The 25,130-nt window shown below is 41.5% G+C and overlaps 1 protein-coding gene across 3 annotated transcripts in view; it reads right to left on the bottom strand.

Annotated features, from left to right (window-relative positions):
• Positions 1-25,130, bottom strand: part of SIK2 (salt inducible kinase 2) — a 118,287-nt gene that overhangs the window by 67,885 nt on the left and 25,272 nt on the right. For 2 of the 3 annotated variants that reach the window (XM_077839668.1, XM_077839669.1), the window contains one exon: positions 23,946-24,009. In XM_077839668.1, the coding sequence (XP_077695794.1) occupies positions 23,946-24,009 (64 nt within the window). Of the gene's footprint in view, positions 1-15,414; positions 15,672-23,945; positions 24,010-25,130 lie in introns of those variants that run through there. The other variant, XM_077839670.1, reaches the window with a different exon arrangement.

The raw sequence follows: 25,130 nt of genomic DNA, 5'->3' as shown, positions 1-25,130 counted from the left end.
ACTTCTGTGAAATCAGGGAAGACTAAACTTGGCACTTCTGCCTGCTTATTTCTAAGGTAAAAACAAGCAAGGAAAGAAACCTGCTCTAGAAATTAAACCCTTCAGAGATTTTTTTTTAAATACCTTATACACAAGCAAAAAAAAGTGCATAAACCCTATTTAAATAAAATATCCTTTGTAGGTCTCCTTTAAAAAAGTGAGTTCAAGTAGCAAGAATCTCCTTGGTATCAGGCTGGGGCTCCTTTCTAAATACTGGAGGTTTTTTTTGTTTTTTAAACAATCTCCTCTCCCCCAGCCAAGGGGGGTAGGAGAATTAAAGGTAGAAAATTTGAATCGATATTAGATAGCTATAGAGATAAAAGGAAAAAAACCTCTACAATAAATAGATGAATAGCATTTCATGCACTATACTCCACCGTAGAAACACTGCTGGTTGCTGACTACATTTACACGGGGTGACTCAGGAGGGGAAAGATAGTCTTGCGGCGAAAGCATAAGACAGGGTGCGACAGGAGGACAGGGTTTATCCTAGTTCACACAGTAATTCTTTGTGAGCTGGAACAAATTGCTGCCTACTCCCCCTTTTCTCCCCCAGAAGTGTCTGCAAATTTTGAGTGGCTCAACTGAGATACCCAGAGCCTATTTCCAGAGGTGATGGACAGCTGAAATCAAGCTATAAAGTTCTCTACATTTTAAAAGAGCTGTACAAATATTCACTAATTAAGCCTCACAGTGGCTCAATTAGGTATATGCACTCCAGGATAAGTTGTGATAAGCTCTTTTGTGCGCACACAAGGGAAGGGGAGGTGCTCCCCCTCACCCTTACAGCAGCTTATCACAAACTGGCCTTATAAATATTATTTCTCCTACTTTACAGATGTGGAGACAGACACAGAGGTAAAGTTATGTGCACATGACAACCTACAACTCAAGAGTTTTTGACTCTCAGTCAGATGCTCAATCTATAAAGACTACAACTGCTTCCTCCGTCAGCAGAAAAATTGCTCTCTGGAGGCCTGATCTACATTAGAAAATTAAGTGAGCTTAACTATGTTACTTGGGTCTCTGAATGGTGTAGTTAAGCCGATCTACCCCATGGTGCAGACAGTGCTAGACTGACAGAAGATTTCTTCCATCAACCCAGCTATCGCCACTTGAGGAGACAGATCACCTATAACAACAGGAGAACCTCTCCCGTTGGCATAGGCAAGTGTCTATGCTGAAGTGGTGCAGCTGCAGCAGTATAGCTGTGCTGCTATCGCATTTTAAGCGTAGACAAGCCCTAAATCTTCCCTATATAAAGTCTCCATCTGCAGCCATATCATATTATGGGATCTGATCATATCTCAACAAGCTAAATCAAATTAGGCCTGGTCAACACTTGGATGGAAAGTCAAGGAAAACCCTGATAGTGCAGAGAGTGGTGTTGCTGACGGCATTTTTTCTGAGTTTCAATACTGAACCAAGGCACTGGCATTGTTGCTGGAGATGACATCTTTTAGGCAAGATGTAAAACAGAGCTCCTCACCAGGCCTGGTCATCAGGAACCCTCTGATGTTTTCCAAGTGCCGTGGGCAAACATATTTGGATAGTGGTGCTCTGCTTTCCCAAACACTAGCACAAATTCAAACATACAGGATTCCTCTGTATTGCATTTTTATCTGAGCAATGAAAGAATGTGGACAGATAAATGATTTATTACAGTGCTACACCACAATTGTGGTCATTTACTCAGTTTATTGCATCAATGTAATAATAGTTAGAGAGCAGCAGTCACCCTTCCATCATTCTTTACACAGAAAATTAAACCCAGAAAGCTTTCTCTCTCTCCACAAATGCGCCTCCTAATGACAACTTTGAAATTCTTCCATCATACAATATTTAGCTCACTTGATCATTTTGTTATCTCAATGAGCTCTTTACAATAATAAATATATTGGGAACCTTCCTCTGTCCATACTGCAGTGATACCATTCATGCTGTGAAAGACATGGTTGCATTAGCATGCTACATTTTTGTTATAAACAAACCCTGATTTTAAAGGGATTTATGAATAGTCAGTCAGGAAGTGCCAAATTCAGGCTGAAATCTGATGCAAGTTTTTTGCCCCACACATTTAAAAACATTGAAGAAAAATATTCTTGGCTGCTCTGGGACAATGAGTGTAGAAAACAAACAGAAAAGTCGTAATTTTTTTCTACTGTAATTCAATAAAATTATTCTCATTTAAAGACTGACCTTTGTCAAGAGATCTAGCCACACCTGGGTCAAAGTAATCTAAAATGAAAATTAACAGCATCAAAAGATATTGATCTTCAAAAGTGCTCACTGAGAACCTGATCAAAAAGCTGTCAAAATCAATAAGAGTCTTTCCATTGACTTCAGAGGGATCAGGTTTCAGGAGCAAAGGGCATACTTCATACGTCTTTTCATCTGGATTTAATGGATTCATTGTGCCCTACTAATCACATTTTCCCCCAACCCACAATCTACTCTCTAGAAGTCTTGCAATAGGAATGCCATTACCCTGTTGGAGAAGCAACTACTTCCGTGACCTCCTGGATCATCTAGGCTCAATCATTGTACAGCTTCTGCACTGGATAAGATGGAAGAACATGCCTACTAGAGAGCTTGATAGCCACTTGTATTCCAAACAATCTCATTACAAGATCTATTCAAAATAAATGGGTATTTGAGTATATTAAATACAGGGCCTTAGGAAGGGGAACATGAAATATTAATCTTTCTAATCATGGGACCTTTAAACAATCACTGGAGGGCTTACTGACCTTGTGCTATCTAGTGGACTGAGTTAAGTGGCAGCTGGGAACTCAGATGCACAAGGACATGGCAGTGAAGTTTTGGCTCTGTCCTGCTGGCTAGAGAAACAAGTTCCTCATCCCACAAGGGATGAAAATTACATTCATCCCAGCTCATTTAAATTCTTGTATTTTATATGCAGCTGCTGTTACCACCTAAGGAGCAGGTACTGTGGGCAAAGGGAACTTGCAGCTCTCTATCTTCCAGGCAGTGGAAGGCTAGAGATCTCAATTAGATTGCACTGACCTTACCACCACCCAAAAATATTCCTGTAAAACATTCTGGATCTGATCTGCAGAAACAGATCTGAAGTCGCCCTGGGAGTTTCTAACCTTCCTCCCTAAGTCGTAATGTGTTCATTAGGTTTAATTTAGCAAAGTGCAAGAACAAACAAAAGCCTGGAGATTAAGGTTTGTGATTTCATCATATTTGTACGCTGAATATCATCTCAAACATAAAATGACTAACAAATCACATGGAATCAAGGCAGTCATGTTTCAAAGGTACAACCTGAAAAATACAACTCTCTTAACCATTTAACAGAGATGAATTCATAAACCTATTGAGATAGGTCTGCACCACAATGAAAAACCCACAGCTCTGAGTCTCAGAGCCTGGGTCAACTGACTCAGGCTGGTAGGGAGTCCGGGCTCTGTGGCCAACCTTAATCACCAGATTTCAGAGCCCATGGTCCAGCCCAAGCCTGAAAGTCTACACTGCAAATTTTAGCCCTGCAACCCCGAGTCAGTCGACCTGGGCAAGCCGCAGCTATGCCACCGGTCTTTTATTTTATGTAGACATACGCTCAGTGGTTGTAACAAGCAAGTTAAATCTAAAATGTTGTCATCTGCTTTTATAGTTCTGGCCTATTGGAATTTTGTTAAAGATTCCAGTGCAATTCCTAAAGCTAGCATTAAAGATATATTTGCTTTTACACCCCAATCTGGCCCAAAATATATTTATTTTACATATGATAGAAACCAGTTTGTCCATTTATACTAATGGATGTTTCCTTTCATCTCCATGGAGCGCAAAGTACCATAGCTTATCATGATGGTTAAAATTCTTAGTGTCTGTAGAGATGCTGGGAGTAATAAGTAATTTTCAAGTAGGACTGGTCAGGATTTGAGTGATACCAGCAACTGAGGTCATGGTGACCATTTCAAGACAGCTGAAACTCACCACAGACATTTTCCTGCAACAGCTGGAACCTTCTGTAAAGAGATTTGGATGGACTGTCTAGAAGATAATTTAAGCTGTGGCTTCTCTCCAGGATGAGCTGATGACTTGTTTATGAGGAATACTGTAAGGTATAGGGTCAAAACACTGAAGTTCATTGACACACACTGGATTAAGCAAAACAAATTGTCAAGTTGCCAGGTCTAGGAAGGCAAGTCAGTTCCATCTTGATAGAGGGCAGTTCCCTCAATCTGTATTTCAATTTCTCATTCTATACCTCTTCATGGCAGGAAGTGTGGCTTTCTTTGAGTTTGGAAAGAGCTACAGGCTCTACTATAATCTAAATAATAATAAGTACCATCACTGAAAAATTAGTAACAGGTATAAAAAACTTTGATTAAACTTTTCTTCCAGAACCAGTCAACTCCCTTTCTCTAAGAACATATTAATACTGTGCATATATTGTACTGTATAAACCCAAACTGCAGAAAAGGACCTGGGGATTATAGTGGATGAGAAGCTGGATATGAGTCAACAATGTGCCCTTGTTGCCAAGAAGGCTAATGACATATTGGGCTGCATTAGTAGGAGCACTGCCAGCAGACTGATGGAAGTGATTGTTCCTCTCTATTTGGCACTCTATTTTACACACCTGGAGTACTGCATCCAGTTTTGGTCCCCCCCACTACAGAAAGGATGTGGACAAATTGGAGAGAGTCAAGCGGAGGGCAACAAAAATGATTAGGGGGCTAGGGCACATGACTTACGTGGAGCAGCTGAGGGAATTGGGCTTGTTTAGTCTGCAGAAGAGAATACTGAGGGGGGATTTAATAGCAGCCTTCAACTACCTGAAGGTGGGTTCCAAAGAGGATGGAGCTCGGCTGTTCTCAGTGGTGGCAGATGACAGAACAAGGAGCAATGGTCTCAAGTTGCAGTGGGGGAGGCCAAGGTTGGATATTAGGAAACACTATTTCACTAGAAGGGTGATGAAGCACTGGAATGGGTTACCTAGGGAGGTGGTGGAATCTTTGTCCTTAGAGGTTTTTAAGGCTCAGCTTGACAAAGCCCTGGCTGGGATGATTTTGGTATTGGTCCTGCTTTGAGCAGGGGGTTGGACTAGATGACCTCCTGAGGTTTCTTCCAACCCTAATCTTCTATGACACTATGAAAACTCAGCATGCTATCCACACAGTGAATTTGTATAGCTGTCCACAAAGACATCCGTCTGCACAAGGTACAAAGTCTTCATACAGTGCAAGTCTTCTAGTACGGATTATTGTTTCCACAGCATTTAGAATAGCCCAGAGTCGCAAAGCTCCTTTAAGACACCCTGGGACTCTGACCACATACAATGTCCTTACAAGGAACTTAACCTAGACTGTTTCATTGCACAGTTTGAAAAAAACAAAGAAAGATTCATAATACTTAATGGAAGACAGTCACATTTTTGATGAACGCCTCACTGGGTTCTCTGGAAAACTGATTTACAGAAACCAGTTGTGAAAAGACCATGGTGTGACAGGTGTTTACAAATCAGGAGAACAAACAGACCTCGCTCACAGTCAACAGTCTAACATTAAATATAAGAAAGAGGGAATTACTCAGTGTCCCAAGCAATTCAGTAGGAAAGGACAGAGATCAGAGAACAGTACAGAAGGCTGAAGGGTTTTTCTGGGTAGGAATACTAGATTTTAAAAGATAGATTTAAATCGTCCTACAGGTTAACATTAAAAGCTTATCAGAAGCCCTTCTCTTCCTATGGTCTCAATAAGTTTGGTTACTACTCCACTCAGGTAATAGTATTATATTGGCATCTTCTCCCCTTAACTCACCAATTTGTGACACGTGTATTGCCTTGTAAAGCGGAGACATGGGGAACTTCACTTCTGTCCTGTAAGTACACTACACCCTGCTGAGATACTACAGTAATGGGCATCAGAATACAACAGCCTAGAGATCTATATGCTGTTATTTTAAACTTGTATCCTGGACAAATTTCACTCCCCACTTCATATCATTTGGTTATTTGAAGTGTTATTGTTGCTGTGTTGGTCCCAAGATATTAGAGAAACAAGGTGGTTGAGGTAATATCTTTTATTGGACCAACTTCTGTTGGCAAAAGAGACAAGCTTTTAAGCTACACAGAGCTTTCTTCAGGTCTTCATTTGGTTATGTTTTTGTTGTTGTTGCACTGTTTCTTTGGGTAGCTCAATAAAAACTGGAAGCCACCTTAGATTTGACGAGAACAATTGCTGGAATAAATAAGCCTTTCACTTGGAACTGAAGTGGCTTCCTGTCCTGTTTCAGCAGCACATTCCTTATTTGGATGAGTAAAATAATGGAAGGGTTTGGAAAAGAGTGAGATTTATTTCAAAGCATGTGATCTAATAGAAACAAAGTCAGGAGAAGCCAGTAGCTAATGCTTTGTTTCATTTAACATGCTAGCCTTCATATGGTTTTTCTTGTGTTCACATGTGAGGGAGCCAGGTAGATTTGAGAAAGTGTCTCGTAAAGAAGTAATCTCTTATTGATTTTCTGCCTTGTTATGTTAATATGGAACAGGAATGGCTTAAGAATTCAGGATACATCTCTATGATTCTAGATTGTATGATTTTTCTCTAGCTAAATCTGCAGACTGCCTACTTACACCCACATCAGAACACTGTGCGCAAAGATTTATATGATAAAGGGGTAGCACCCACTGATATATCACAAGGCTCTGATATAAACATGTCTTTTATACCTGCTACATACAAAAGACCGGCCATGACTTTAAGTGCTTAGAGCAGGGGTGGGCAAACTTTTTGGCCCGAGGGCCACAAAAATGGTATGGAGGACCAGGTAGGGAAGGCTGTGCCTCCGTAAACAGCCTGGCCCCCATCCCCTATCCGCCCTCTCCCACTTCCCTCCCCCCTCAGAACTCCCGACCTATCCAACCCCCCTGCTCCTTGTCCCTTGACCGCCCCCTCCCAGGACTCCCCGCTCCTAACCGCCCCCCCCCGGACTCCACCCCCTATCCAAAACCCCCACTCTGGGTCCCAACTGCCCCAACCCCTATACACACCCTTGCCCCCGACAGACCCCCTAGGACTCCCGACCCATCCAACCCCCCTTCTGTCCCCTGACCGCCCCCTCCTGGGACCCCCATCCCTAACTGCCCCCCCAGGACCCCGCCCCCTATCTAACCCCTCCACTCCCTGTCTCCTGACCATCCGCCTCCCAAACTTCTGCCCCATCCAACTGCCCTCTGTCTGCCCCCCGGGACCTCCTGCCCCTTACCCAAGCCCCCCTCCCCCTGCCCCCTTACCTTGCCACTCAGAGCGGCAGGACAGGCTTATTGGAAACCTGGCTTATTTAAACCTGGGAGGCATGCGGGTGCAAGCCACGCTGCCCGCGCGGTGACACAACTACAAGGGAGGGTGGACAGTGGGGGAGGGATCAGCGGCTAGCCTCCCAGCCAGGAGCTCAGGGGCTGGGCAGGATGGGCTCGCGGGCCGTAGTTTGCACACCTCTGGCTTAGAGCCTAAGAAATACTGTAAGTGAAGAAATGAACAGAGGCCAGCTATTTATGTTAATCTGTTAATGTTACAATCCCTCATCAGAAGTTGACCATTATTCAAAGTCTTCCTTGTGAGATTAAGTGTACCGTGGATTCCTATTTCAGGTCAAAATATGTTGAAGAAATGTCTATATATTTTAGGAAGATCCAATTTTGGATTAAAAGGTAAGAATTACAAATTTATAGTATGAATGAGCTCATCACATTTGACTTGATTCTTTATAGCTTACTTATATTCTCCATTCTTCGAAATATTCTTTGTGACTCAATGCCTGCTCTCTATGTCTGTATAAGCAGCTGCTCAAGGGCTCTAATATCTGCACATTAATTTCTAGTCATCTGCAGGCTAAAGGGATCGTACACGACAGGCTTTCTTGATCGCAGCAAAGCTCAATTTCAGGACAACACAACTTTACCTAGATTTCCCTAGTGATTAGCACAAGATCAGGAAAAGAATTTAGGTCAGGCTGATTTAGTTGTGCATAAATTACCAGGTTTTTCTAATAATTAAAATAGGAGTGCTCAGAAAAATAAAGGTTACTTGGGTTACTGATGTCATGCTCTCATCTCTTTTATTTGCATACTTATGACTCAAGAGTATTTCACTATTCATATTTTAGAAATTTAGTTTCTACTCCTAGTTTTTTACTGCTTCGTTTGGGGAAATATTTTCCACATGTTTATTAGTCTCTGTCCAAATTCAGTAGTATGTTACTCAATAAAAAGTGCAGGTATCCGGTTATGTCACATGGGTATTTCAGAGCCAAAGTGTCACTTTAGAGAAATATAAACACTGGCTGCATTGATGCAGTGGGTGTTTTTTGGCTTGTTTGTTTTTGTTTTGGCAAGAGTACAGGTCAGAGGTGTTGGATCAACAGCACTTGGGGACAGAATAATCTATTTTACCACAGAACAGCCATAAGAATGGCCATACTGGGTCAGACCAAACGTCCATCTAGCCCAGTATCCTGTCTTCTGATAGTGGCCAATGCCAAATGTCCCAGAGGGAATGAACAGAAGAGGTAATCATCAAGTGATCCATCCTCTGTTGCCCATTCCCAGCTCCTTGCAAAGAGAGGCTAGGGACATTATCCCTGCCCATCCTGGTTAATAGCCATTGATGGACCTATCCTCCATGAATTTATCTAGTTCTTTTTTGACCCCTGTTATAGTCTGGGTCTTCACAACATCCTCTGGCTAGGAGTTCCACAGGTTCACTGTGCATTGTATGAAAAAATACTTCCTTTTGTTTGTTTTAAACCTGATGCCTATTAATTTCATTTGGTGGCCCCTAGTTTGTGTGTTATGAGAAGGAGTAAATAACACTTCCTTATTTACTTTCTCCACACCAGTCATGATTTTATAGACCTCTATCATATCCCCCCTTAATTGTCTCTTTTCCAAGCTGAAAAGTCCCAGTCTTAGTAATCTCTCCTCATACGGCAGCCATTCCATACCTCTAATAATTTTTGTTGCCCTTTTCTGAACTTTTTCCAATTCCAATATAACTTTTTTGAGATGGGGTGACGACATCTGCACACAGTATTCAAGATGTGGGCGTACCATGGATTTATGTAGAGGCAATATGATATTTTCGGTCTTATTATCTATCCCTTTCTTAATGATTCCCAACATTCTGTTTGCTTTTTTGACTACCACTGCACATTGAGTGGATGTTTTCAGAGAACTATCCACAATGACTCCAAGATCTTTCTTGAGTGGTAACAGCTAATTTAGACCCCATCATTTTATATGTATAGTTGGGATTATGTTTTCCAATGTGCATTACTTTGCATTTATCAACACTGAATTTCATCAACCATTTTGGTGCCCAGTCACCCAGTTTTGAGAGATCCTTTTGTAGGTCTTTGCAGTCTGCCTGGGACTTAACTACTTTGAGTAGTTTTGTATCATCTGCAAATTTTGCCACCTCACTGTTTACCCCTTTTTCCAGATCATTTATGGATATGTTGAATAGGACTGGTCCCAGTATAGACCCCTATTTACCTCTCTCCATTCTGAAAACTGACCATTTATTCCTACCCTTTGTTTCTTATCTTTTAACCAGCTACCAATCCATGAGAGAACCTTCCCTCTTATCCCATGACTGCTTGCTTTGCTTAAAGAGCCTTGGGTGAGGGACCTTGTCAAAGGCTTTCTGAAAAATCTAAATTCACTATATCCACTGGATCCCCCTTATCCACATGCTTGTTGACCCCCTCAAAGAATTCTAGAAGATTGGTGAGGCATGATTTCCTTTTACAAAAACCATGTTGACTATTCCCCAACAAATTATGTTCATCTATGTGTCTGACAACTTTGTTCTTTACTATAGTTTCAACCAGTTTGCCCAGTACTGATGTCAGGCTTACTGGCCTGTAATTGCTGGGGTCACCTCTGGAGCCCTTTTTAAAATTTGGCATCACGTTAGCAATCCTCCAGTCATTTGGTACAGAAGCTGATTTAAATGATAGGTTACAGATGACAGTAGTTAGTCCTGCAATTTCACATCTGAGTTCCTTCAGAACTCTTGGGTGAATACCATCTGGTCCTGGGGACTTATTACTATTTAGTTTATCAATTTGTTCCAAAACCACCTCTAATGACACCTCAGTCTGGGACAGTTCCTCAGATCAGTCACCTAAAAAGAATGGCTCAGGTTTGGAAATCTCCCTCACATCCTCAACAGTGAAGACAGATGCAAAGAATTCATTTAGTTTCTCTGCAATGGCCTTATCGTCCTTGAGTGCTCCTTTAGCATCTTGATCATCCAGTGGCCCCACTGGCTTTTTAGCAGGCTTCCTGCTTCTGATATATTTAAAAAAATTTTTGCTATTACTTTTTGAGTCTTTGGGATAGCTGTTCTTCAAATTCTTTTTTGGCCTTCCTGATTATATTTTTACACTTCATTTGCCAGAGTTTATGCACCTTTCTATTTTCCTCTTAGTATAGATAAGGATACCACAGAGCACGCCACTGTGCTTTAACCAAAACCTGGAGGGACCCCCTTCTAGGGGCAAGATGACAATGTGAACACCTGTCTTTCTGACTATATCTACACAATAGAATTCTGTTGGCATAGTTATGTCGGCCAGGACTGTGAAAGGATGTGATCCTGATCAATATAAGCTGTGCCAGCAGAAGTCTCTAGTGTAGATGCAGCTAATCCAGCAAAATTGTGCTTTTACTGGTTGTGACATTATATGATTAAACATGACCATGTAGATCATTGTTGCTACCACTGATATATAACTGCAACAGATCTTATACAAAGTGTGTCAAGTACAGTGTCACTAGAAAAGCTATGATTTACTGAATATGATTATGCTATTTGTTTGCATGTATCATTTTTGTATCTGAAGTTATGAATATTAACTATGTACTTGTATTTCAATGTTTGCTCATGTGGTAATACCCACAAGGTATTTAGCCTGCACACATCATGAAAGGACTATTCAAGTTAAATAGCCCATCACAGTACACTTAACTCACAATGGGCCATGGAAGATGCCCATCCACATCTGATGGACTTTCGTGTGAACATTCTAACTAGCATATGGGTAACGGCCTCTGCTATGGCTAAGCGAAGCAGACATAGACATGTGACTCCAAAATCCATCTTGTTACCTGCATTTTTCCATAAGCTGTGCGGAGCACTTTGTTTGAAGCAATGGGTTCCTTCCACTTGGCAGAAGCTATAAAAGGCCCCGGAAACATCTCCATTTTGCCTCTTTTCTGCTGCAACCTCTGGACTATGGATTTATACTAATGGGAGCATTCTAACCAAAGGACTGAGGACCTTCCAATGATTTGGAAGCAACCAGAGACTTAACAAGCCAGCAGTTTATTCACTGCTACAAGCCTGAACCAAGAAGTTTGCAGTTATTGTATGTATTTGATTCCTTCAGCCAATTTTAACTCTCACCTTTCTTTTTATAAATAAACCTTCAGATATTAGATACTAAAAGGCAACAGAGTGATTACTGGGTAAGATCTGAGTTACTTATTGACCTGGGTGTGTGGCTGGTCCTTTGGGATCAGAATAACTTTTTGGTTGATGAAACTGGTTTTAAATGATCACTCATCCTTAAGTCTGGTATTTTTGGTGGTGATACACAGAGACTGCTTTTCTGATTTCTTATTGGTGTGGTGAAACTGAAGTTTACTTTTGTTGCTGGTTTGGTATATCTTATGGGAGAATAACCACCAGCTTTGGGGGGGGGGTGGCGGGGGGGGTGTCACCAGTTTGTCCTGAATTTGGTATTCTCAGTTGTGACCCACTAAGGCACGGTGACACTGGTATAGCTTGTTTGGCTTGTAGCGATGGTGTTTACTACACTGGTACAAAGCATAGCCTTGCCAGTGTAGTCGCATCCACACTAGGAGAACACTATCAGTACAAGAATACTTGCATGGAAATACTGGTAAAACTCTCCTTGTGTAGAGACAGGTTTCAGGGTAGCAGCCGTGTTAGTCTGCATCCGCAAAAAGAAAAGGAGTACCTGTGGCACTTTAGAGACTAACACCTTTATTTGAGCATAAGCTTTCGTGAGCTACAGCTCACTTCATCAGATGAAGTGAGCTGTAGCTCACGAAAGCTTATGCTCAAATAAAGGTGTTAGTCTCTAAAGTGCCACAGGTACTCCTTTTCTTTTTCCTTGTGTAGAGACAGCCTTAGGCACAGAGCTGACAAGTAGTGTTTGTGCAATTTATTTATATATATAAATAAATATATATAATCTCCTCCCCCCATACATATATATGTGCTCTTCAGCTGGGATTCTCAAAGACGACGAAGGAAGTATGGTGCCTAACTCCCAAGGCACCTACCATTCATAGGTACCTTTGAAAATCCCAGCCCTTACAAATATTTCAATGAGATATTTTCATTTGTCATTTCTTAATTTATTATAAAGGGGTAATATACTGGTATAAGGCAAGAAGATCTATTAGCACAAGAGACACGTAGAAGGGCTGAAGGTTTGAATGCCCTTAATTTGCTGATACTTTAGGATAAATTAATAAAATGGTAGAGTAATTATCATACTATTGCTATTTGTTTGAGAAAAAAGCCCCACAAAATCTAGCTGCCGACTGTGTGCGAGAGTTTGAGGACAAGGATGAAAATCTGTTCTACTAAACCTTGGCCAAAAGCATCACATTCCTGTCAACAGTGATTCATGCTGTAGGATTTATATGCCAACTTGGACATAAAATCACAGAATTAGCCAGTCTCAATATCCTATGAGATTTGGTCATATTTGCAGCCCCTGAACTATGCAATGAACCTTTCTAGTAGTGGGAAATACCTAAGATATACCACAATGAGCAAGACTGGTTGGGCTACATTAGCAGTAGTGCAGCCAATCACATAACAGTGACCTCAGAAACATTCCTCAACCCCACCCCCTGCTCAATGGTTAGCTTATTTTTAGGTTGAATAATCAGCTTTAGCTTCAAGAGTCTGAATTCTTGAAATACAAAACAGAACAATTGATCATTGATGAACAGAACTAGTGAATCAGTCCCTATAAAACAGCTTCACTGTAATTAACAGTTGATGGAAAAATATCTGCATTCCTAGAAACTTCAGTTTCGGGCACCGGATTTGGTGAAAGGTTGGGAAGAGGCAGCTGTAAAAATACCTCAAATATGCAGCAGAAGTGGTTGCTGAAAACCCACTTTGTAGGTCTGTAAAACATTACACATACGTGAAGCCTTTCCCTACTCATAAATCAATTTTTTTTTTAAAGACTTCCTTGGGTCTGTTTATCTCTTACCAGCTCATAAAATGTAACACCACTTACACTCGGTAGATTTTGCTCTGGAAGGAATTCCTCCAGCAGAGACCATAACTGCCAGAAGCTGTATTCACAACTGCCGCTAAGTGTGCAAAATTCTGGATGTCTATGGGGAAGCGTCGGGAGACTCACTTCAGGCCAAAGATAAAATCAGATCACCCTCTACATGAGCTAATGTATAATACTACACAACATTGTTTTGAGCTGAGTTGCCAAGCATCTCAATGAGATGCACCCGATGGATGTTCATACTGAGAATTTGCAATACTGATAAACAATGAACAAGGGAATGCTTACTCGTTGCCAGCTGCTGACAAGTTAAAGCATTTTCTGTACAGTTTATACCACCTCATTCAAGAGTTGGAATTATAGGATTGTCAACAAAATCTGATTTGTAAAATAAAGTCATCAAAAGTTATTTTGTTACTAATTCTGCAGTACAAAGTTTTGAAGGAATCTGTTCTTGTCTGAAAGACTCACTCAATCTCTATTTTGGTGCAGTCAAAATGTGAGGAGCAGAGAGCATGATCAAAAAAGACAAGTTAGCTAAAGAAAAATGGGACTCCAAAAGGATAATATTTATATGTCCACAAACTGGTGGACATGGCTAAGTGCTAGAAACCTGCAAGACACTTTGGATTCTGAGCACCAAAAGAGCACTCCACTATGTGCTAGTATGTAATCCAAGAGCATGAAAAAAGCAGGATTTATTTCACACGCTATTAGTCTCGAAGAAGGGAGTTTAACACAAGCCAATAAAGCATTTGGAAGAAAGAAGGAAAAGCTTTCACCTGAAAAGATCTGATTTGATTTTCTCTGATGATTTTTGTGTAAACAATAACCTTGTTTTTTTCACTGTGCTCTTACATAAGAGTTCTTCTGGACACACGACACCCTGAACTTGAATGATAAGGATTTAAAGGTAAAAAGAGAATACAGCCCAGACAACTGGAATGGACTTCGTAAATTTTAGTGAGTTCAGTCTCAGTCAAACCAGAAACTGCTAAGCACATGAGACGGTAAAATCATTCAGCCTCTGCCTCCGCCATTCTCTAATCATCAAGATTTTCAACATCACAGCTAAACTTTATTCTAATTACTCCTGGGTGAAATTTTTTCTTGTTGGTGATGTCAACTGACAAAAGCTGTGCTTCAGTGAAGCTGCCCTCACCATCCCCAACTGTGTTATCATGACTGAAAGAGAATGTAAAGACTGCAAATGCCTAGGTGTTGAATATAAGGTATGACGTTAACAACAAAGCAAAAATATTGCTAGGAAATACCCCATTCTATTTAGAACATCTACAATGACAGCTCAACCAATGAACCATGATGAGCAAGGAACTTTCTAGATCTGAAGTTAATTTTCATATTTTTTCTTAACCCTTGATCTCATTTCTGTTCTATTTCTTAGTGGTCTTAAACACTATGGTAATCTTCCTCTCTTGTTCCTTCAATTATTCATCTGTTCTGAGGTAGTGCCTAGGAGCCACAGTCATGCACCAAGACAACATGGTACTAGGTGCTGTTCAAACACAGAACAAAGTTTTTGGTACTAGGTTTTTTTTGTTTGTTTTGGTCATTAGTAAATAACAAACCACTCCCTTACATAGCAACTCGTCAGGATAGTGGATCTTTCTGTGTCTGGCAACCTGCAGAACTAACAGCAAGGAACCATTTTTTTTCTCCCTTTGAAATCTCAACTTGTTTCTATGACCAAAAAAAAGAGTTAGCAAAACTTCAAAAATATGCAGAATAAGAGAAAAAAAATTTCCATATAGAAATTCCAATCAACACTGAAAAATCCTGTCCCTTAATAGAAGGCCTCAATAACTCCTAAGACATAATTACTCAGAAAAAGTTGAGCTTGGGAAAAAAACTGTATAAATTTAAACAATATTAAACCTTCAATAATGCATCTAAAGGCATAATTCTATTACTTTACACAATAAGCCCTGGTCTACGCTACAGAGTTAGGTTGATGTAAGGCAACTTACAGTGACCTAACTCCGTAAGCATCAAGACTAAAATGTCGCTCCCGCCAATGTAACTCACCCGCTACGCCAACTTAATGACTCCACCTCCATGAGAGGCGTAGCACTTAGGTCGATGTAGTTAGGTCAACGCAGTGTCAGTGCAGACGCTGTGTCGCTTACATTGACTGTTGCTGGCTTTCAGAAGCCATCCCACAATGTCCCACACCGACAGTTAAATCAGTACAAGTGCTTCTGGCGGGGACGTGAACCGCTGACACAAGGAACGTAGTGTGGACATGCAAAAACGATGTAATTACCGCGGTGGCTGATCGTCGACATAACTTAGGTCGACATAATTTTGTAGCACAGACATACCCTAAGAAAAAACAGCAATAGACAATTCACAAGTTAGGTTATGGAGAATCAGATAAATTTAGTGTTAAAAGCCTCTAACCCATTTACAAACCCTTTAATATATATCTAGACCACCCAAAAAGCCTTTGTTTCACTGTAATAAAAAGACAGTTCATCTTTGAAGAGTCACAATTTTGCAGGAAATATGACAGACATTAAAACGCAGAGACAAACATCACCATGTAAAAAACAGCCCATCAGTTTCTTTCTACAAGCTTAGGTAGCCTTGGCCACATGAGAAAAGAGCGACTCTTCGCTCTGTGCTCATTTCTAGAGATCACCTCCTCTTTTTTTCCCTTACACATACATCACTCTCTCCTGACCAGCGAATATGTCTATAGAAATGGCAATAATAGAAAGTGGTTAAGCTGTTGCAACTTAGGGCGCAACAGCAGAATCTTTTGTGAATCAACAGTGTATATTTTTGATTAGAAGTTCAAAACTAATGGGAGAAAAACAAAAATACCAAACCCCTAAAGTATCTAACTTTAATTCTAATCCCAGAATCACTGCAAAGACTTTTTCCAGAGAAATCTCGGGGTTAGAACCAAAAATTGTACGTGAACCTGAGCTATCTGCACAACAGACTGTCTCCAATACAGAATATGCACAGGGAGATTATGAGGGAAACAGAAAAGTGCAAGGAAAATCTTACTCTCAATGTCCCCTTAGATGCCAAAGGAATTCCATGGAAAACATACATATCTATCTAGTTTCTTATCATAATAATGTCCATCAGCATACTATCTCAACGGTTCCAAGAGATATTCTAATTAAGCTCTATTCTTGGTTGTTTGGGCTAAGTGGCCTTCTTAAGCTGACTATATTTTTAATTCCAAAATTTGAGTCCATAAATCCTGGGACATGCTGGGTATGGAGGCAGACTTCTAAATCCAAAGAAACTCCTAACAGTGAACCAACTAAGGCTCGAACTTCACCTGAAATGTTCCTAATACCTACATTTCCCTGCGTCCAAGAAGGAAAAAAAAAAAAAAAAAATCACCAAAACAACGAAATAAACAATGTAATAACCTAAAGTCTAAAAGGAGGATTCAGGAAGCATGGTAGGGGAGGATTTAGAGATGGCTGGGGTTTCACACACAGCCTCCCTGGTCCTCACAATGTCACCTGGGGGCAGAGTAAAGGGGCTGCCTGCTCAGCAGGCTCGAGGCAGTGTCACGTTTTTTTTAAGCACGTTACTCAGTTAACTACCTGGAATATATTTACAACAAAAATTTCGAGTCAATGTGTGTTTTATTCCCCTAGGATGAAGCAGACAAACAGCTCCAGTACACTACAGAACTACAAAAAACACGCTCTCTGTAGTCAGATGCAGTGATGAGCTGCCAAAATCTTAACCGGTTCCCTCCTTACCCCACGAGGGGGTCGTGGCCCACCCCGCCCCTAAGAGCCAGAGGGACCTGCCGGTGGGCGAGGTGGGGAGTCCCAGCGGTGCTTACCTGGGGCAGCTCCCAGGAAGCATCCAGCAGGTCCCTCTGGCTCCTAGGCGTGGGGGAGCAGCCGCTCCCCTCACTGATCACATCAAAAGTGGCGCCTTAGGCGCCGACTCCGTGGGTGCTCCGGGGCTGGAGCACCCACAGGGAAAATTTGATGGGTGCACCCACCGGCAGCTCCCTGCCCCGTGCCCAGCCCCAGCTCACCTCTGCTCCGCCTCCGCCCCTGAACGAGCCGCCCCGCTCTGCTTCTCTCTCCCCCGCCCCGCCCCCAAGCTCACCTCCGTGGGCCTGAGTGCAAAGCCGCCGCTTGCTTCTCAGCCCTCCCAGGCTTCCAGCGCAGCTGATTCGCATGCGGGGAGGGGGAGGGGGGGGCGGCAGAGAGGCAGACCGGGGCGGAGCGTAACTCAGGGGCGGAAGCGGAGTGGAGGTGAGGCTGGGTGCTCTGCACCCACCAAATTTTCCCGTGGGTGCTTCAGCCCTGGAGCACCCACGGAGTCAGCGCCTAAGACGCCACTTTTGGCTGGTTGTTACATTTAGAAGCCCTTTTAGAACCGGCTGTCCCTCCTCTGTGAGGCATATGGACACAGAGAGGTCACTGAGGACACAATGACCCAAAGATAACTGACCGATAACGTCTCAGTAAGGTCTCATGTGTTTGCCAGTCTTTCAGAGTCTGTCAGAATAATTTCTGACAATTATTTAATATATAGTGTAATAATGCTCAGAGCCACAATCTGGATAAGAACCTTAACGTAATAGGCACTGATTACCTACCATCCATTCTATGATTTTCTACGGTGTCCACAACCACAGTAACTAAGTGCTATGACAGCACAGAACAAGAAAGGAGTCTGGAAATCATTTATGCAATTGCAGGATTGCAATAAGGGGTTAGCTTCCGGTCTCTGGGGCCTCCCTTGTTTCCCTATCTTGCAACCCGAGGACTGAACAAAAAGCTTTAAGGCAAATGTTTTTAAGTTTCTGAGAGACTCTGAAGAGCGACAATCTGACAAATTGCTCAATAAACCCAGTGGCCACAGATTCCAAGATTAAGCAAACTCCTCTGCCCTCCTGATCTCTTCCTTCTGAAGCTTCAGAAACATTGGGCCTCATTCTCCATTGCCTTGCAGCTTGTGTAGTCATTTACTCCAGTGCAAAGTGAGTGCAAAGTAGGTGTAAAATGCCACCAGATCAGAATAGTAGTTTTTTCCACCCAGTTTGCACAGGTTCAAGTGATGAAAAGTTTCAGAGCTTGTCTACACTTGAAACACTACAGTGGCACACCTGCAGGGCTCTACCGGCTGTAGAGCTTCACTATAAACACCCACTACAGTGACTGGAGGGTTTCTCCAATTGGTATAATTAACACACCTCCCCAAGAGGCACTAGCTAGGTCAACAGAATAATTCTCCCATCAACCTAGTGCTGTGTACACGGGGGTTAGGTCAACTTAACTCATTGCTCAAGGGTATAGCTCTTTCTCACCCCTGAATGACACAGCTGTGTCAACTTAACTTTTGAGTGTAGACCTGGCCTCAGATGGCTAATCATCACACTAACAAGCTTTTCCAGTAAGCAGGTTAGGGTAGTGGTAAGAACTGGGGGCTAAAGCCAATTGACACAAGCATAGAATCCCCTATCATACTGGTGCTGAACGATACTAAGTACCACTGAATACAATCTTCTAGGGTTAAGCATGAGACTTGAATGTAAATATTTCCGGGGGAGTGTAGTAGTGCATGGTCATCCAGCAGGATGTATAACCAGAACCAGTAAAATAACGGGATCAGTTACACAATGTAGTGTGGGGACCTTAACTCATGATCCTCATGACCTCTGTCAGAGGGGAAGAGATGTTTATTAATCTGGAATTTTCATGATAAATAAAAAGCATGGAACAATATAAAATCCTATTGCACAATTCTAATAGAGGACAAATTAAATGTTTAGTTTAAAAAAACAGACTAACAATATTGTCTTCCTACACAGATCCTGCAGAACATCGTGCTGTTCCAAGTTCTATGCTTTGCTGGTGCACGTCAGCCTTGGTGCCCCATTCATCATCTTCATTATTTCAGCTCTGAGCCTTCCACACAGCTTTACTAACATCTAAATCCTGACCTGCAGCCCTCCCTGCCTCTTACTATTCCAGACAAGGCCCTTTCTGTGAACTTCAGCCCCTAGAATATACTGGCACATCGCCCCAGACTGCCACCAAACACTATTTAAAAAAAAAAAAAGATGACGTAGAAACCCTTATCTAAGGTGTATCTAATTCCATTTCCATGTATCCAGAGAGCCTGCTTTAAACATTCAGTTTATGTTCGGCAATCCTAAATCTCCCCAATCCTGTTAATTAGGCACTAACTCAATCTCACACCAATTACAGGAAGACAAGGTGCAGAGACTGATTTATACAACATGGTTATACTTCAACAACGATTGCTTAAGAAAAGCCACATTTCCAAATCATGAACAAAAAATATTATTTCTGTCTTCTCCAGCAGGCTGACCTCTCCATCCAAGTATCTTCTCCCATTCCAAGATCATGGCTCTAAATGCTGATCATGTCCCGTCACAACCAAGACCACACACCATCCTGCTATTGTGGAAGCACAGCCAAATAGAAAAGGTCTTATTCTCACCCTATTCCCTTTCTGAACCCATTAACTCTTGCATCTACAAAGTTGCCAGTTGCTAATGTAACTAAACCTATACTCAAATATTGCCAACAGTTTAGGGTAATATACAGAAGCCCAAGAGGAAAAGGCTGCCAAAAATTTGCAAGATTAAATTCTACCTGTGCTAAATCTTTTAAGACCTCTGGGAGCACTATTTCAATAGATATATTTAAAGGTGACTGGAAACAGACTAGCTGAGTGACAGCGTCATCTTGTTTGCACAGGAATAGCCCTGACTCTTTCTGATGCTTATAGACTGGCAAATCTAAACCCTCATTACACTGAAATGTTGATATCCCAGAGTAGCCTATTTGGACTGACTACTCTGAAGACCTCTAAAAGGCCAGAGTACAAGTTACCAGGCTCAGCTATGTTACATGACCACCCAAGATTGCCAGAAGGGCCCCTAAAGATCAGATACATAATGAGTGCTCCGCTTACTCTATTGTCAGGCATCTGCCATTTTAGGACAGCCCAAATCTTCAGCGATTAGAAAGGATTTAACAAGCTCAAGGCCTGGTCTACACTGAAAAGTTAGGTCGACCCAGCTACATCACTCAGAGGTGTGCAAAATCCTCAAACAGGTAAGCCGATCTAACCCCCGGTGTACATAACACTAGGTCGAAGGACCGAGCTGCCGCCTCTTGAGGAGGTGGATTCCCATGCTGCCAGGAGAACCCCTCCCATCCCATATAGCAGTATCTACACTGAAGAGCTATAGCAACGCCACTGCCGCTGTAGCATTTCAAGTGGAGACAAATCTTAAGTCATCCCCACTGTGTCTGTGAGGCAATAGGCCAACCCATCACTGTACAGAAATACTGAAAGTAAACCTTTCTTCTATTAGGCTGCAGATACCCGGTTTTGGGGCTGAGACACTTATGCAATATTCTTGTGCTGTTAGCAGCCAAATGTCCAAAAGTTCTGTGGATTGAAGGTGGCCCATCTTCAGTTTCCAGTGCCAGCCACCTAAAATGTCATTACTGAAAACGAGAGAATCAACATTTTTAGGTAAAAACCACAAGCACATACTTGGCTTGCAAATAGAGAGTACGTCAAAAAGCAAAGATATGGAAACAAAACCCCCCAGGAATTTAATTACTGGCTGGGAATCTGCTGACTGCCTGTTAATTGTTTGAGCTCCCAAACTGTTAAGTGACCACCCTACAATTTCTGAGTTCTCACCCCACATGAAGACATCCACAACCATGGCAAATATATCCAGAAATGTGAGTGTCTTTAGGAAACCCTTTCTTTTTCCACAGTCCTATAATAACTCAAAAATGAAATTTCCCAATCCTCTCCTTCCTGTCACGTTCATAGACAACTAGAGACCTTTGTTAGGCATTGAATTCATCTCCCTTTGAATTGTTTCCAAATGTTCAGAAGATGAGAAAAAGCTTCCTTCACATCTTGTTATCCTAATGAAATGATGGAGATTCTTTATTACTACCATTGTGGAAAGAACACCTTGCAGGAATGTCCTGCCAGGCAAAGGCCAGATGCATGTGTAAGATACCAAATACCTGTGTAAGAACTGCTCAGAAGGCTCCATACTCCAAAATTCTACTTCACAGTTCATTCAATTTTATTTGCTCCAAAGGGAATTCTGTTTATTGGAAGATTCTGATATGAGAGAACTGCTTTCTGATCCCCGCAGTGAAAACTGGCAAGGCCGGAACAGCAGACAGCCTGTGAGGCCAGAAGAAACACTGTCTTCGACATAACCACATGTCATGACAGAGCCTCTCTGCAAATTATGATTCTTTCGATAGCAAAACCCTCAGACTGGAAAAACAACAGAAGAATAGAAACTACGGGATGAAAGCATAAAGCCAATCTCCACCCAAAGTCTTCTTCCTGGCTATATAAAGGCAGCAATAATTGGTAATGGAGAAAATGACAGCAGATGCCCCAGAGGTGTCTTGTGAAATGCCAACTATTCCCTCAAGATAAAGAGAACAGTACAAGGTCATTTCTTTTGGGAGGAATGCCTCTTTTCTCAGGCAACTCCAGAGAACAAACCTTTGACTCTTGGTGCATAAAGCACAGGTTCATTTTCTATTATGGTTGCAAATCTGATGGAGAGAGGACACTACTACTTTCTTTACCTTTCTTCCCTTCTATATAGCCAGAACCGCTAAGTCCCAGCATCTAAATATTACACTGCCCTCTGCTTCTGGAACTGCAGTGGACACACAAAAATAATTTCTGGGCCAACATTTTTCACTAACTACTAGTTTTAAAATGATCAAAAAGGAAAGAAAAGTCTGCACGATCCTTCTGCTAAGATGACAATTTGGAGAGCATACAACCTGGGACTCAGATGCATCGAGATGACTTCTTTATTCAGCCTTTCCTGATGGTTACAGTCTTCAGAGACCAACAGAAGCAAAACAACTCTTTTTAAAGTATCACAATAAGCAAAACGCCAAATTTCATTTGAATTTATTTTGAAAATCTTGTCCCTGCTCCAATTTCAGCGCTCAAAGACGAAACTGAAACAAGGTCAGGTTTGTCAGCTAAACTTACCAGAATTTAAGTGCCTACTGTAGAGTGACTCCGAGCAGCTATGAATAAACACGCACCATAGGAACCACATTAAAAAGGTAAGTCTGATGACTGAAAAAGGCTAGAAACAACAGTGTTTTAGCTTCCCTGAAATATGGTTTAGGCCTCCATTCATTGTGACAGAAGAACATCTGGCATTTTATGTAGTAAGCATAAACCCAGATCCTGATCTCCATTACACTGGTGTAAATCTGATAACTCTGTCTTCAACTGAGTTACACCATTGTAAATGAGATCAGATTTCGGCCCACACTCTCAGGGCTAATGCAATCAGGGGAATCTCAAGTAGGAGTACAGAAGTTATTATAACTATGTATTTGGCACTGGTGCAACCATTGCTGAAATATTGTGTCCAGTTCTGGTGCCCACAATTCAAAAAAGATGTTAATAAATTGGAGCAGGTTCAGAGAAGAGTCACAAAAATGATTAAAGGATTAGAAAACATGCCTTATAGTAACAGACTCCAGGAGCTCAAGCTATTTAGCTTAACACAAAGAAGATTAAGGGGTGACTTGGTTACAGTTTACAAGTACCCAAGTGGGGAACAATTATTTCGTAATAGGTCTTCAATCTAGCAGAGAACGGTACAACACAATCCAATGGCTCAAAGCTCAAACTAGACAAATTTAGACTGGAAATAAGGCATAAATGTTTAATGGTGAGGGTCATTAACCATTGGAACAATTTACCAAGGGCTATGGTGGATTCTCCAACACTAATTTTTTAAATCAAGATCAGATGTTTTTCTAAAAGAGTGGCTCTAGGAATTATTTTGGGGAAGTTATTTAGCCTGTGTTATACAGGAGGTCAGACTAGATGATCACAACAGTCCCTCCGACCTTGGAATCTATGAATCTACATTGCTTTTTAATATACAATCAACTCTGCTAGAAGGACACCACATTTCCTGAACAGAATTTTGTTAAACCTTACATTAAGCACTTACGTTTTTAAGAAACATTTTTGTATTTCAATTAATAAAAAGAGGAAAACAGTTTCAACTAGTGTCACAGCTTTTCCTTGACATATAAATGAGAAAGCGTGCGCTATAGTATAAATGTCCCCGAGGCTTCAATTTACATAAGAACGGCCATACTGAGTCAGACTAATGGTCCATCTAGCCCAATATCCTGTCTTCTAAAAGTAGCCAGTGCCCAATGCTTCAAAGGGAACGAATAGAACAGAGCAATTATCAAGTGATCCATCCACAGTTGTCCAGTCCCAGCTTCTGGCAGTTGGGACACCCAGAACGAGGATGCATCCCTGACCACCTTGGCTAATAGCCATTGAAGGACTGATCCTCCACAAACTTATTTAATTCTTTTTTGAACCCAGTTTTCTTCTGGCCTTCACAACATCCCCTGGCAACGAGCTCCGCAGGTTGGCTGTGTGTTTTTATTTTATAAAGACTGATCAAGTAAGATGCAATAACAACCTGCAGAAGTAAACGATTTAATATTTTAAGATTAAAATATTCTCTTGCTTACCGAAAATTTCTCCATTTTTGGCATATTCTGTCACAAGGTACAACATGCTTTTGGTCTCCATCACCTGTTGATGGAGAAATTGCACATTAGTTTAGTTGGAGAAGGATAAAAACTACATAAACATAGCTATTCCAGCCCTTCTCCCCCAGAGGAAGTCACTTAAGGTCTCATGCCTGCAAACACGTAGACAGGTGCTTAAATTTAGTCATGTGACTGGCTTCAACAGGGCTACTCATGTGCTGATGGTTAGCCAAATGCTTAAGTATTCTGCTAAAATTGGAGCCTAAATGACAACTTAGATTTGATTCTTCGTCCCAAATAATAGCTATGAGAAGCTGACAACTCCAAATGCTAACTGAGTGAACAGACTTGGCCTGAAAGTGGTTTGCACTTGAGCCAACATGTCAGAGTGACTGTTCTGCCTAACTCCTCTTCTGACTTGCTGGAAAATGATTAGTGTCTGTGGACAGGAAAGAAGCCTGGAGCCCTGGGTGCCCTCAGTCGTCATGGTGGAAAAAAAAATGCAGTGCACGTTTGGGAAAGACTGGCTAATCTGATAAATCATGAGATTCCATTGATACCATAATGCAACTGTGCGCAGTACAGTACTGGAACCAACACAAACCCATTTTCACCTTCCTGAAAATTTTACAAATAACTTCAAACTTCTTTCCTCAGACATCTATAGCCCTGATCGTGTTTGAGTAAGCTTTCCCACAAGAATAGCCTGCTCTCAATTTGGAAATACTGGGAAAAAATCTACATCTCTAAATTTGACATAAAAATTTCTGCGCTGTCCCAAACAAGGGGATTTCACTAAAGAATTCAGGACATGAGCTTACCAAGAAAATCAACCCCCAAAAGGAAATCTTCCTTGATTACACTCCAGTTTTTTTTCCTATGCATCACCCTAGCTTAATCTTTTAAGCGCTCCCTCAGTAGCTCATTACACAAGTAGCAGGACCAAAAACAGACTGAAAAACTGTATTTTAAAATAAAAATAGTCATTTAGGATTTTTTTCTCCAGCAGGTTATAACAATTTGAGCGTCAGTCACATTTTGGACCTCAACTATTTTAACAAACCTGAGCACTGTAATTTGAGAAACACACACCAACCTGAGTAAGCTGTGGGCGCAGCCTTCTTTAATCATGATTTTCCTGATTTTTATTTATTCACAACCTTG

This window comes from Eretmochelys imbricata, chromosome 22, assembly GCF_965152235.1.
Source record: "Eretmochelys imbricata isolate rEreImb1 chromosome 22, rEreImb1.hap1, whole genome shotgun sequence".
Lineage (NCBI taxonomy): Eukaryota > Metazoa > Chordata > Testudines > Cheloniidae > Eretmochelys > Eretmochelys imbricata.
This window is presented reverse-complemented; position numbering and strand designations above follow the sequence as displayed.